The 15,808-nt window shown below is 38.0% G+C and overlaps 1 protein-coding gene across 2 annotated transcripts in view; it reads right to left on the bottom strand.

Annotated features, from left to right (window-relative positions):
* TMEM209 (transmembrane protein 209) overlaps positions 1-15,808 on the bottom strand; it is a 32,969-nt gene that overhangs the window by 9,357 nt on the left and 7,804 nt on the right. For both annotated transcript variants that reach the window (XM_086395667.1, XM_086395666.1), the window contains exons 7-10: positions 9,212-9,387; positions 8,326-8,397; positions 6,076-6,172; positions 108-233 (exon numbers count right to left, since the gene is read on the bottom strand). In XM_086395667.1, the coding sequence (XP_086251793.1) occupies positions 108-233; positions 6,076-6,172; positions 8,326-8,397; positions 9,212-9,387 (471 nt within the window). The remainder of the gene's footprint in view (positions 1-107; positions 234-6,075; positions 6,173-8,325; positions 8,398-9,211; positions 9,388-15,808) is intronic.

Raw genomic sequence — 15,808 nt, 5'->3', positions numbered from 1 at the left:
GATACTTAATAATAAAAAAAAATTTCTTTCCCATGTTACCTTTATTTATAAAATTTCAAAGTACTGAAACAGCTCTCATTTTTTTCCCCCTTCAAATCAATAATTACCTTTGATCCTTTCAAACAAGTATTCCTGATTTGGAGTGAGGTCTAGATACTGCACGATTGTATTCAGAGTTGGAATGAGTGGAGCTTTGACTAAAGCAGCCTGTTTCAAGCTAGTAATACTAGCCTCTGTTAAAATTAAAACACACAGGACACACAGGTTATTCTTCGTGGGGACCTTCAAAAAAACTTCAAATGCTCTTCCCTGAATAGATGTTGAAGAATAAATAAAAGCAATGACAGTTTATCTTAACAACCTGCATTATCTACTTCACCTACAATTTACTTGACCATTTCTAGCAAGGTGGCAGCTATATAAACAACTAATACACAGGAGATTCTTGCAGGGTGTATATATTAATAAAAAGATACACAATAGCTTTCAAAATCAGATTGAGTTAAAAGATGTCTATTCTGCCACTGACAAGTGAAAACTTTATGACAGTGATTTCTCTCATCATTTCATGCAAGACTACTATCCAAAGAAATTAATAAACCAACAGAAAGTTTCAAATGCCCAACCTTACTATACAGTGTTGGGAAAAGAGGCTTTCTTATAGGTGACATTATTGCTAGAATATAAATTCGTTTTAAGCTTTTTGAAGGATTATGTACAAAGGCTTAATACATTTATATCTATTGAACTTACAACTTCACCTCTCAGAAATTATCCTAAAGAAGTAATTATAAATGTACACAAATATTTAAGGACATTTACTCACAGCACTATTAGTAACAGTAAGGGGAAAATCTTCTATTAAATAACAAAGATCAGTTAAATACAATATATTACATACATAGAAAAGAAATATAAACTAGCCATAAAAATAGTACTGGAGAATACTTAGCAAAAAGAAAAAGTGGAGGGAAAAAAGGAGGTATGACTTTAATTCAATTAAAAACATATACACATACATACTATTTGCTCAACTCCCAAATACATACTTTCCACATTTTAATGTTCTTAAATTATGATATAACGTACAACTGATATATATAGTTGATTATCATAGTATCTTTCTCCAAAAAAGAATACACAATTGTAACTAAAACTGACTGATTCTCCATGTTTTTTTTAAATTTATTTTTAAATTGATGGACAATTGCTTTACAGAATTTTGTTGCTTTCTGCCAAATAAAAACATGAATCAGCCATAGGTATACATATGTCCCGATACCCCTCGTCCAAGGTAAGGAGCATTGGCTGTGCTTTGCTGGAGCAGCCATGAAGAGATACCCCATGCCCAAAGTAAGACAAACCCAAGTAAGATGGTAGGTGTTGCAAGAGGGCATCAGAGGGCAGACACAATGAAACCATACTCATAGACAACTAGTCAATCTAAAATAGGACCACAGCCTTGTCTAACTCAATGAAACTAAGCCATGCCCGTGGGGCAACCTAAAATGGGCGGGTCATGGTGGAGAGATCTGACAGAATGTGGTCCACTGGAGAAGGGAATGGCAAACCACTTCAGTATTCTTGCCTTGAGAACCCCATGAACAGTATTAAAAGGCAAAATGATAGGATACTGAAAGAGAAATTCCCCAGGTCAGTAGGTGCCCAATATGCTACTGGAGATCAGTGGAGAAATAACTCCAGAAAGAATGAAGGGATGGAGCCAAAGCAAAAAGAATACCCAGCTGTGGATGCGACTGGTGATAGAAGCAAGGTCCAATGCTGTAAAGAGCAATACTGCATAGGAACCTGGAATGTCAGGTCCATGAATCAAGGCAAATTGGAAGTGGTCAAACAAGAGATGGCAAGAGTGAATGTTGACATTCTAGCAATCAGCGAACTGAACTGGACTGAATTTAACTTAGATGACCATTATATCTACTACTGCGGGCAGGAATCCCTCAGAAGAAATGGAGTAGCCATCATGGTCAACAAAAGATCCGAAATGCAGTACTTGGATGCAATCTCAAAAACGACAGAATGATCTCTGTTCGTTTCCAAGGCAAACCATTCAATATCACAGTAATCCAAGTCTATGCCCCAACCAGTAACGCTGAAGAAGCTGAAGTTGAACGGTTCTATGAAGATCTACAAGACCTTTTAGAACTAAGACCCAAAAAAGATGTCCTTTTCATTACAGGGGACTGGAATGCAAAAGTAGGAAGTCAAGAAACACCTGGAGTAACAGGCAAATTTGGCCTTGGGATATGGAATGAAGCAGGGCAAAGACTAATAGAGTTTTGCCAAGAAAATGCACTGGTCATAACAAACACCCTCTTCCAACAACACAAGAGAAGACTCTACACATGGACATCACCAGATGGTCAACACTGAAATCAGATTGATTATATTCTTTGCAGCCAAAGATGGAGAAGCTCTATACAGTCAGCAAAAACAAGACCAGGAGCTGACTGTGGCTCAGACCATGAACTCCTTATTGCCAAATTCAGACTTAAACTGAAGAAAGTAGGGAAAACCACTAGACCATTCAGGTATGACCTAAATCAAATCCCTTATGATTATACAGTGGAAGTGAGAAATAGATTTAAGGGCCTAGATCTGATAGATAGAGTGCCTGATGAACTATGGAATGAGGTTTGTGACATTGTACAGGAAACAGGGATCAAGACCATCCCCATGGAAAAGAAATGCAAAAAAGCAAAATGGCTTTCTGGGGAGGCCTTACAAATAGCTGTGAAAAGAAGAGAAGCGAAAAACAAAGGAGAAAAGGAAAGATATAAACATCTGAATGCAGAATTCCAAAGAATAGCAAGAAGAGATAAGAAAGCCTTCTTCAGTGATCAATGCAAAGAAATAGAGGAAAACAACAGAATGGGAAAGACTAGAGATCTCTTCAAGAAAATCAGAGATACCAAAGGAAAATTTCATGCAAAGATGGGCTCAATAAAGGACAGAAATGGTATGGGCCTAACAGAAGCAGAAGATATTAAGAAGAGATGGCAAGAATACACAGAAGAACTGTATAAAAAAGATCTTTACGACCCAGATAATCACGATGGTGGGATCACTGACCTAGAACCAGACATCCTGGAATGTGAAGTCAAGTGGGCCTTAGAAAGCATCACTACGAACAAAGCTAGTGGAGGTGATGGAATTCCAGTTGAGCTATTCCAAATCCTGAAAGATGATGCTGTGAAAGTGCTGCACTCAATATGCCAGCACATTTGGAAAACTCAGCAGTGGCCACAGGACTGGAAAAGGTCAGTTTTCATTCTAATCCCAAAGAAAGGCAATGCCAAAGAATGCTCAAACTACCGCACAATTGCACTCATCTCACACGCTAGTAAAGTAATGCTCAAAATTCTCCAAGCCAGGCTTGAGCAATATGTGAACCGTGAACTTCCTGATGTTCAAGCTGGCTTTAGAAAAGGCAGAGGAACCAGAGATCAAATGGCCAACATCCGCTGGATCATGGAAAAAGCAAGAGAGTTCCAGAAAAGCATCTATTTCTGCTTTATTGACTATGCCAAAGCCTTTGACTGTGTGGATCACAATGAACTGTGGAAAATTCTGAAAGAGATGGGAATACCAGACCACCTGATCTGCCTCTTGAGAAATCTGTATGCAGGTCAGGAAGCAACAGTTAGAACTGGACATGGAACAACAGACTGCTTCCAAATAGGAAAAGGGGTATGTCAAGGCTGTATACTGTCACCCTGTTTATTTAACTTATATGCAGAGTACATCATGAGAAACGCTGGACTGGAAGAAACACAAGCTGGAATCAAGATTGCCAGGAGAAATATCAATCACCTCAGATATGCAGATGACACCACCCTTATGGCAGAAAGTGAAGAGGAACTCAAAAGCCTCTTGATGAAGGTGAAAGTGGAGAGTGAAAAAGTGGGCTTAAAGCTCAACATTCAGAAAACAAAGATCATGGCATCCGGTCCCATCACTTCATGGCAAATAGATGGGGAAACAGTGGAAACAGTGTCAGACTTTATTTTTCTGGGCTCCAAAATCACTGCAGATGGTGACCGCAGCCATGAAATGAAAAGATGCTTACTCCTTGGAAGGAAAGTTATGACCAACCTAGATAGCATATTCAAAAGCAGAGACATTACTTTGCCAAGAAAGGTTCGTCTAGTCAAGGCTATGGTTTTTCCTGTGGTCATGTATGGATGTGAGAGTTGGACTGTGAAGAAGGTTGAGCGCCGAAGAAGTGATGCTTTTGAACTGTGGTGTTGAAGAAGACTCTTGAGAGTCCCTTGGACTGCAAGGAGATCCAACCAGTCCATTCTGAAGGAGATCAGCCCTGGGATTTCTTTGGAAGGAATGATGCTGAAGCTGAAACTCCAGTACTTTGGCCACCTCATGGGAAGAGTTGACTCATTGGAAAAGACTCTGATGCTGGGAGGGATTGGGGGCAGGAGGAGAAGGGGACGACAGAGGATGAGATGGCTGGATGGCATCACTGACTCGATGGACTTGAGTCTGAGTGAACTCCGGGAGTTGGTGATGGAGAGGGAGGCCTGGCGTGCTGCGATTCATGGGGTCGCAAAGAGTCAGACACGACTGAGCGACTGATCTGATCTGATACATATGTCCCCTCCCTCTTGAAAGATCTTTCTATGAAAACTAAAACTGAACAGTTTTCATGATTAAAGTAAAAAACAAAACAAAAAAACAACTGACTGACTGGGGAATACCGGAGTGGGTTGCCATTTCCTTCTCCAGGGGATGTTCCCAAACCAGGGATTGAACCTACACTGGCAGGTGGATTCTTTACCACCAGGAAAACCCACTTTCCAAATTTTCTACACTGAACATACACATGTTGTTTTTGCAGTGATAAAACAATGCTGTTCTTTCCTAAAAAACACATCACATTGGTAAAATATGAAAGATACTTATTTTTATAGCTTATAAAAAATCTCAAAAAAGTTAACTATAAGTTCAAATAATACTACCAAGACCTAGGAAGTAACCCTTCTAACTCTGCAGTCAGAGAGCTCTGGCCTCAAATCACTGGGCTAGTTACTTTACCTCTCTGAGTCTTAGTGGCCTGTTCCATAAAACAGGCACTAAAAGCTAGCTTTCAAGGTTAATGTGAATGTTGTGTACACTACATATAAAACATCTGGGGACTTCCACAATGCAGGGGGCCCAGGTTTGATCCCTGGTCAGGGAACTAGATCCCAGATGCTGCAACTAAGTAAGACCCAGCACAGCCAAATAACTAAACAAAAAAACTGGGGTACTTAGTAAATTGGTACTTTGTTGTTCAGTCGCTCAGCTGTGTCTGACTCTTTGTGACCCCTTGACTGTGGCACGTCAAGCTTTCCTGTCCTTCACTATCTCTCAGAGTTTGCCCAAACTCATGTCCACTGAGTCAATGATGCCAGTACTTTAGCAATGTACAATTTTATACTTAACCCAGAGAATAAAGACTGATGAAAAGATACCCAAAGCAAGTGGAAAGTGTTAATAGGCAATCCAAAGCTTTTACATATTTCAAAGAGAAATCCATTCTCTAGAAAGATCTGGTTGACTAAAATACTCCTTACATTTTTTAAACTTCACTACTTAGCACTAAGTAAGTTATAGTATATATACTTTAGGCAAATTATATTACACTAAACTTTAAGTTTTATTTTTAGCAGATAATTGAAAATGGGGGATTTTAAATTAGCATTGTTATACATTTTTTATGCTTTGTACAATTTTGTAATTAATATCTAATAAGCTACTTGTATCTTGAATATATAAAGAACACCTACAACTCAATAATAAAGACAACTCAATTTAAAAATGGGTAAGGGGGGGAATAAAATGGGTAAAAGATCTGAAAAGGTATTTCTCCTAAGAAGATATACAAAGGGCTCAGCACATGAATAGATGCTCAGTATTATTAGCCATCAGGAAAATGTAAAAAAAAAAAAAAGAAAAAAGGTAACAAAGGATGCTGTTAAATAGCCCATTACAAGAAGAAATTTTCCACTTGGCAGATTCACTGAAGGAACTCAAATGCTGGGCTCTGTTCTCACATACCTCCTATTTGCAGCTCTGGACAACCCATTCGCCTCATCTGCGTGCTGACAGACTCAATCTCTTGCACAAGCGGCACTAATATTGTCTCGTTGATCCACTAGGGAGAAATGAGATGAATGATTTTACACACATAATTTTAAAGCATTTCTCAAAAGATTATTTTCGTGAAAGTTTTTTTTACCGTCTTGTACTTGAATATTAATAGAGTACATAGTGAAAGAGAATGGAAGTAACAGCAGCCACAGTTACAGAGTTAAGTAAATATGCTAACAGAATGCAAGTTAATGAAGTTATACTCTTAAATCAGATATGCCTGTTTGCCTGTTTTTTGAAGATATAAAATTTACAGTTACATGTTAAGTTTTTCTTAAATTCTTCTATGATTATATATTAATACTTAGCTAAAAGGATCATCTTTAGTTTTTATTTCTAGGGTAGTTAGTCACATATTTTTTACTGGTTTGTGATTAGTATAATAGGTTTTTTTTTTAGTATAATAGTTTTTAAAACTAGCATAACTGATTATCTCTCAGCAGGCTCCCTCAATTCCCTAACCATGTGGAAAATGGATATTATTATATTTAAAACTAGTTTGTAAATATTATACTATTCATTTTAGGACTAGGAATTTCAAACGCCACTTTGCATGGTATGTGAAAAGACTGTTCAAAGAATCCACACCCAACCTGGTTTTGTGTTATGGGTTTTGGGTGTGTGTTCAACACCAACTTCAACTACCCTTTCTGCTTCCACTACCTTCCACTATCACTACTTCAACTACCCTTTCTGTTTAACCATATAGCAGAAGGATGAAAAAAAGTTTCAGATCAAATACAAGTTATACAGCTCTTAATAAAATTTCTGAATTAAAAAACCTCTGAAAATGATGTGTTTTTATAATTTAGTTAGCAAGAAAATTTGATATATTGGCAAGACCTGAATTGAATTCCTGTGTAACTATTTTTAGACTTTATCTTACTCAGCATGATTGCTCATATATTTTGCTGCAGAAACAATAATGTGGTTGATTACTGAGTACTAAAAAGACCCTGCTACTGTATTATAAAATATATGGTATATGTATACACTGCTTTTCAAAAGAAACTACATAAAATCCCCTAAATTTCAGAACATTGTAGCCTAAGGAATTCAGATCAAGGATTGTGTTTGCATTTCTTCCAAGCTAATACTCCTGACCAAGACTTTGTCTTTTAAATATATTAGCATTTTTAGATAAGCCTATAAGTGGAAATAAAAGGAAGTACAGTCCTAGGACATCATTTCACTTGTTCATTCTTCCAACATTTATTAAATGTATCCTACTTGCCAGCCACACTTAGGCTGCAACAAAATTGTCTGAGGTGCAGGAGAGAAATCGAGGCCTCACTCCTAGGAGGCCTCACTGAGTAGTTCTAGGGCTGGCTACGGAATTTTTATTCAAGAAAGCCAACCAGGCTTCTGGTTCAATAAAGTAGCCTACTATTTTCACCATACCCTCTCTTGATACCCTATGTAAATTACAGCAAAAGAACAAAAAATGAGTACAAATAAATGACTTCAACAAACAATATTTCCAGAAGATGGGGAGTTGGCGAGTAAACGGTGGGGGATGAAACAGTGGAAGAAGCTTCTACAGACTCGAAGTGGGGCTTCCTGCAGTGGGGGAGGGGCCAATTTACCCCCCAGACTGGGGACATGTGGGTACTACAGAGAGCAATAGAATGAGGTAGGGGTGAAGCCAGGAAACTCACTCTGTATGTGCGAGAGCTGGCTTTTGCCAACCTCCAGGCCAAAGATTGAAGGCTCTTCTCATGAAAAATTGAAGAAAAGGATACACTCTGAAGCAGCTTCAAGTATATGTTATGTTCTTTAACACTGAAGTTTTCAGAGAATAATGACCTCATTTTTGCTTCCCTCACATGTCTAGACACACAACAGGCTCTAATAGGAAAGCTCTCTGAAAAGCAAAATTGAGATGTTGGGAAAGGGAAGATCTTAACAACTAAATACACTGTTCCTTTATCCACTCAAAATACGGTGATTTGCTAAGTGTTGAGGGGAAAAGTCCCAAGAATGCAGACACCATATGGTAAACGTCTTCTTCATCCTTGTGTGTGTCACCCATAGTGCAGTTTTAGTAATATTTAATTCTGATAGTCTAATAATTAACATCTCTAACTGATACTCTAATAACATACTTTGTATATAAAGAGGCACAAACATTGTCCACAGAGTAATGTCAAAGCTCACATTTCTGAACTTAGCTGTCCATGAATCCATATGATCAAGAAGTTGTCTATTCATAGTTACTCTTGCCCAAACCTGTTAAAAAAAAAAAATGTTTAGAATGAACAATCAGTGAGGAAAAGTCTTGCCAGGTTATCAGTCATCCCTTCCCCCACCCTCAGATATATTTTGAATACTTTTTAAAAAACTTCACGATCATCAATACTGACCTGATTAACATGTAGTAGTTGCTATTCATGCACATACATTTAAAATTCCTTACATTGGTATGTTCAAAGAATATTCTTTCTTTTAAGAAGAAAATTCAAAATCCTTTATTTGGTACTAAACTGATGAAACTACAAAATGTTCCATATCAAATGTATATTCTAGTCAAATGTTCTAATCCAAATGTTATTTTAAGAGCAAGAATCTTGTATGTGTTAAGTACAAATAGATACCTGAGGTATCTTTTTATGAATGAGTGCCACAAAATGTTTTAGGTAGGACACCAATGTTAACTCTGTGTCATAAAGAGTAAAATGTAGAATATAATTCAATTTTCAATACACAAGTTAGCTAGGGGTCTTTCTAGTGTTTGAGAAAGTGACAGTGAAGTCGCTCAGTTGTGTGCGACTCTTTGAGACCCTATGGACTGTAGTGGTTTGCCAGTCCCTTCTCCAGAGGATCTTGAGACCCAGGGATTGAACCCAGGTCTCCCACACTGCGGGCAGACTCTTTACCATCTGAGCCCCCAGGAAAGCCCCTTTCTAGTGTACAACATGTGCCAGATTTACATTTCTAGCCAGTAAAAGTGGATGTTACAGAAAACAATTTCCAGAAGTAGAAAAGAAGACTTTCAAACAACCTGTAAATCACAAACATCAAGTCACTTTCATTTTCCATTTACCTCCTCTGCAGCTTGTTTAGAGCTGAGATCGGCTTCATCTTTGTTAGCACATGGCGCCTGAGACCTACAGGCAAGCTGATACTGAAACTTCTTCAAAGTCTGTGCATAATCCCCCACAGAACGGCTGTAGTTCCAGAAAGTAGGACTGGTGGGAGGCGAAGTAGAATCTGGGCTTCCTACAACGATGAATGGAAGGAGTATCACAGTATGGTGTAGTAATTTTGATATAAGGGGCTGGTATATGAGCTCTGGGTATCTAGGAACCTATGCAATGGCAACCCAAGACAAAGTCTTCTCTCCTCCCAACATTATCTTTTCTTTAGAGAAATGGGAGTGCTCATGCTAAACATTAAAAAGAACTTTTTCTGAGCAGTATCACTTTAACAGCCATGAGATTTCTAAGTGGTTGAAAGTGTCTGCTTATTTTTGTTGTAAAATTAAGCTTGTTTCATTCTCTAAGACTTTCCAATGATTCAGAGAGAAACAAAAGACAAATTTCATCAGGAAATAAATAGGCTAAGTTCTTGCTTGAATTTTTAGAAGCTCTTTCTGAATGGGATAACTACCGCCTCCTATTAATATACTAGTCTTTTGGCTACCAGCTAAACTCACTCTTCCCAGCGCTACACTGTGGTCTATTTATAGTTTAGTAACTCTTGTCTTGTATTAAGAGACTGTCTGCTGATTACACTTCTAGGTTTATCATTTTACTTTTAGGAAATGTAAACAGTCACATTTAGGGACTTAATACCACAGGGGACTTTACCACAGTACTTACCACATTTTAAGGTTTGTCTCCTTTCCCAAACAAAATTTGAGGTCCTCGAGGGCAGGGAGTATTTTTCCCCCTAGTATCTAGTACGTGTGTGCTCAATCGTGTCTGACTCTTTATAACCCCATGGACTGTAGCCCATCAGGCTCCTCTGTCCATGGAATTTTCCAGGCAAGTATACTAGAGTGGGTTGCCATTTCCTACTCCAGGGGAATCTTCCCAACCCAGGGACTGAACCCACGTCTTTTGCATTAGCAGGCGGGTTCTTTACCACTGCGCCACCTGGGAAGCCCAACATCTAGGACAAGTCGTTAATAAACAGCAAATTTTCAATGACAATTATATGATACTTTGCTGTTGTTGAGTCACTCAGTTGTGTCTGACTGTCATGTCCGACTGTGACCCCATGGACTGCAGCACCCCAGGCTTCCCTGTCCTTTACCATCTCCTAGAGCTTGGTCAAACTCATGTCCACTGATGCTTAGGAAGAGTTTATTTTTTTCAAAGTTTAACTGATGTTAAAATATCAATTGATATTTAGTACCCTCACAGAAAAATCACAAAGAGAGACTAGTTTTTTTAATCTTAGCAGTATTTTTAAAAGGCATGATTGTAAAATAATAAAACTGGTCTTCTTTTGATGTTTAGAGGCATGGAGGATGAGAAATGAAAGGGACATGTGGCAGTATTTCAAGTCACAGCATCAAAACCTTGGAGGTGAGCCAGTCTTGTGCTGGTAGCATTGGTGAAAGTATGCTCCATACTGGCATAAAGATAATAACTATGTATAATAAAGAAATATCACACTTGGTGTGATATTTCCAAGTAGAACTTCTGGCAACATTGACTTAGAAGAATGAATACTGTCAAGAAAAGTTTTAAACAAGTACAATGACTGAATACATAGGGAATAAAAAAGGAAGAGACATGGGGTCATGATAAGAGCAAACAGTTTACCCTATTTTGACTAATTATTTTGACTGTTAATTTTAAAAACAGTAATCAAGCTTTCTGAGGGCAAACCTGAACTTAAGGAAAATTTCAAAGAAGTCTGGCTTTAGATGACAAAAGTTCTATGTAGATGACAGAAATACAGTTTTATATCTGTTGTACATGAGCTAAAGTACAAGGAAAATATATAGCAAGAAGTGACACAACAGGGCCTCTCTATAATGACCATCACCACCAAAATAGCACAAAATCCACAACTGGACAACCCCAAAGATGTAAGAATAATAAAACATATAATTTAAATGAATAATGGAGCTTGCAAATATGTAATAGGAATAGCTGCTAAAAATGAAGAGGGAATTGAAAATCAGAGTGGCCAGTGGTCTGTGTGTGAAGTGATGCTGCGGTTGCTCTGGAGAATTTTGTAGGCTTTGGGAAACCTATCAGTGTGGACTTCAGTGCCTGGGAACTGGAAATGTGCATACAGGTATCGGGCTAGACTGAGGCCTCCTTCCTACCTCTATTCCCTGCACCTGGCACACAGCTGAGGACCTCAAGGGGCTGTGTTCTCAGTGGATAAGGAAAAGAACATCTGTTCACTGACACCAGGAGGTAACAGGGAAGCCTGTCTCTCTTAGGTTGTTTTTAAAAAGAAATCCCCAGAGATTTAAAAATTACAGCTCCGCCTTCATGTGGGTTTACTGCACCCATTTATACTCCCTGTAAGGTCCAGGAACCTCCAAGCCCAGAAATTACTTAAATTAATTCAGGATCAATGATATTCCTCAATCACCGGATAGAGGCAAATATGAAACTGCTAGGAGGAAACAAAAGGCTTCCATCCAGCCTGCCTAAGACCGAAACAGCACAGATGAAACTCTACCGAAGACGGGCTTACCAAAAATGAAAAATGCGTAAAACACAAAGAAACATATCTCCAAGAAAATGCATCAACAAGAAAAAAATGTTAGTATGTAATCAAGAACTTTAGATAATGGAGCTACTGGACAGGAATTTTAAAGTATGCTTAAAGTGACTGAGATAAGAAAAAGAATGGAAAACATAAGAACAAAGCAAGATACTCTAAAATAAATCAGGCATATATCAAAGAGAAGCAAATAAAATGTTGAAACCAGAAAAAAAAAAAAAAAAAAAAGACAAATTAAAAAACTCAATGAGTTAAACAGCAGTTTAAAGTTTAAATTAAAAAGACAGAACCATCAGTCCTAACTGGATAAAACAAACTGTGGAGTGAGGAATAAAACAGAATGCTCTTCTTTATAGCAGAATGCCAAAATACTAAATGTACACTGAAGAAATGGAAATATTAGAAAGTCTCCCTTTTGCAACTACTACTGTAGTAACACTGGATCATCAATGGATGCTAAAACTGCTGGAGGGAAAGACTGCTTAAGGGAACAGCATAGTCCTAAGTCTCAAAAGCATCATACTATATAGATTGTTCATAAATTACAGAAGGGAAAAGCTACTATGAACAAACTGTGCCATCACTATGACCAGGAGATCCAATTTAACTTTGCCAATAGAGGGACAAATAATATCATGTATCCTCTGATGTGATGCACTGAAAGGAACATACCACCAGCTAAGTTTTATTCTTGCCAAAAAATATTTAAAATGAATCTAACAATGAGAAAACCATCACACAAATACAAATCTACCAAACTGGCCTTGTATCTTCAAAATGTAAATGTCATAAAAGACAAAAAAGAGAACAAACACTCATAAATGGTCCAGATGAAAAAAGACTAAAGAAGCATGACAATTAAATGAAATATGTGGTCCCTGACTGGATCCTCCATCAATAAAAGAAAAGAGCTACCAAGGTCGTTATTGGGTCCACTGGAGGAAAGGTAAATATGAAGAATAGTAGTAACTTAAATATGAAAATCATATGGTAGTCAGAAAGGAAAATGTCCTTGTTCTTAGGAGATGCATGTAAACTACCTTCTGAGAAACCTGTGTACAGGTCAAGAAGCGACAGTTAGAACCAGATATGGAACAGATTGGTTTCAAATTGCAAAAGGAATACAGCAAGGCTGGATACTGTCACCCTGCTTATTTAACTTCTACGCAGAGCACATCATGTGAAATGATGGGCTGGATGAAGCACAAGCTGGAATCAAGATTGCCAGGAGAAATATCAACAACCTCATAAATGCCGATGATACCACTCTAATGGCAGAAAATGAAGAGGAACTAAAGAGCCTCTTGAGGAGGGTGAAAGAAGAAAGTGAAAATGTTGGCTGAAAACTCAACATTCAGAAAATGAAGATCATGGCATCTGGTTCCATCACTTCATGGCAAACAGAAGGGGAAAAAGTGGAAGCAGTGACAGACTATTTTCTTGGGCTCCAAAATCACTGCAGACAGTGACTGCAGCCATGAAATAAAAAGATGCTCCTTGTGAGGAAAGCTATGACAAACCCAGACAGTGTATTAAAAGGCAGAGACATCACTTTGACAACAAAGGTGTGTATAAGTCAAAGCTGTGGTTTTTCCAGTAGTCAGGTATGGATGTGAGAGTTCAATGATAAAGCAGGCTGAGTGCTGAAGAATAGATGCTTTTGAACTGTGGTGTTGGAGAGGACTCCTGAGAGGCCCCTAGACTGCAAGGAAATCAAACCAGTCAATCCTAAAGGAAATCAACCCTGAATATTCAGTGGAAGGACTGATGCTAAAGCTGAGGCTTTCAATACCTTGGCCACCTCATGCAAAGAATTATCGCAATGGAAAAGACTGACGCTCGGAAAGACAGAAGGCAAAAGGAGAAGGTGACGACAGAGGATGAGATGGTTAGACAGCATCACTGACTCAATGGACATGAATTTGAGCAAGCTCTAGGAGATAGTGGAAGACAGAGGAGTCTGGCGTGCTGCAGTCCATGGGGTCACAAAGAGTCGGACACGACTTAGCGACTGAACAACAAACAGTATATGTGAGTGTCCATTTTCTCATTATTGGAGAAAGGAGTTATAAATCTGTAAAGGAAGGAGGCTAAGACAAACCCTGTATAGTTGGACTGGAATTGGAGGTATCACAGGAACTTATGGTTTTTAATACATATAGATGGATTCCCTGGTGGCTCAGACAGTAAAGAGTCTGCTTGCAATGCAGGAGAGCTGGGTTCGATCCCTGGGTCGGGAAGATCTCCTGGAGAAGGAAATGGCAACCCACTCCAATATTCTTGCCTGGAAAATCCCATGGACGGAGGAGCCTGGTGGGCCACAGTCTGTAGGGTTGCAAGGAGTTGGACACAACTGACGGACTTCACTTTCACGGACGGATGGAGAAATATACAAGTGTGTGTGTGTGAGTGTTTCCATATCTGTTTCCCAGCTGTCTGCCCAGTGGACTTAAGATTAACCATGGCATATCCAGTGCACAGACATTAATTACAAAATATCTTTCTCCACTAAAAGCAAACACGACCCCTCAGAAAAACAGACTAATTCCAAAGCTAGTTACTAGAGAAAGAAGAGCCTGGAAAATCTTATGGGAAGTGGGTTGGGGGTAGGGTTGGGGGAGGGGGGAGGAGTGTTCAAAGAATGATACCAGAAGAACACAGAAGCTAGACAATCACACTAGCCAAATCTGAGACAATCTAAGCATCAAAATAACCTAACTGGAGGAAAGAAGCTCTACCTTACAAGAGAATACTAACAAATATGTATATTTAAGAAGTGGCTGCACAACAAACTGAATGTACGTAATGCTAAATGATACACTTAAGATGTTTAAAATGGTAACTCTTATGTAAATTTAACCACACACACACAAAGTTTATAAAAAACAAAAAAGGGATAAATAAAAAAAGGAATGAAAAATTAGAGAAGTACCATGACAACCAGTAATAATTAACTTTGAAAAGAATCTTAAAAGGGTATTAAAGCTATTAAGTGAAAATTTGATAAAGAAAAGGATATTTATAGTCTCAAAGTAGTTTTCCACAAAATATTAATACAGATTAATTCATACAAAATACTTAATTACCTAAAACCTCTGGGCCCAGAAGGCTTAAAAGTATATAGATGGACATAGATACACAGGCAAATAATACCCAAAAGAAAATTAGTATAGCTGTTAGTGTCAGACACAACAGACTCAAAGGCAAAAAGCCTAAGAGATAAAGATAAAAGGAGTAACTGACTAGAAGGATATTCTGAATTTATATGCATATAACAGAATCTCATAAACATTTAGCAAATTTGACAGTTACAGGGAGACATTTATTGGGAAACAATCAGTGGGTGCATTTAGCACACTTTCTTAGTAATAAATTAAGCAGATAAAAATTAATAAAGAATTTAAGAATATCATTATGAAGCTTGACTCAATGAACAAACAAGAAGCCCAATATTTATAGACTATGCATTCTTTTCAACACACTAAGATCCACTCACAAAAAGTGGTCATAAATAGCAGGCCTAGGTACAGGCTTCAAAAACTATGAAAAAATTAATAGGGTACAGATCAAAACCTCTAGTCACCGTACAATTAACTTAGGGGAGGGAAAAAAAAGATAACGAAGCCTTTCATTTCCCATATTTGGAAATTCAAAGCAACACCAATCACCAATAATACTTCCAAACAGTATTTCTAAATAACTTGTATAGGTTAAAGAAGAAATAAAAATGGAAGCCAGAAAATATCTGGCTGTGACAAAGGCAATGTAGAGGGTACACAGGGTTCTTTGTATTTTACTCTGTAATTTTCGGTTTCCTTGAAATATTTCCAAATTTAAAAAGAAGAAAAAGCATGTATCGACAAATAACAAGGTAATATTGATTTGTTTCTTTGACATCTGTGGCACTTTCAGGCAAAATTAAATTAAAAATCAATAGAGAGACTTC

This window comes from Bos grunniens, chromosome 4 (assembly GCF_055505025.1).
Source record: "Bos grunniens cultivar Pamir isolate PY7600 chromosome 4, Bosgru_T2T1.0, whole genome shotgun sequence".
Classification (NCBI taxonomy): Eukaryota; Metazoa; Chordata; class Mammalia; order Artiodactyla; family Bovidae; genus Bos; species Bos grunniens.
Note: the sequence above shows the minus strand (reverse complement) of the source record. Positions and strands in the feature narration are given on the sequence as shown.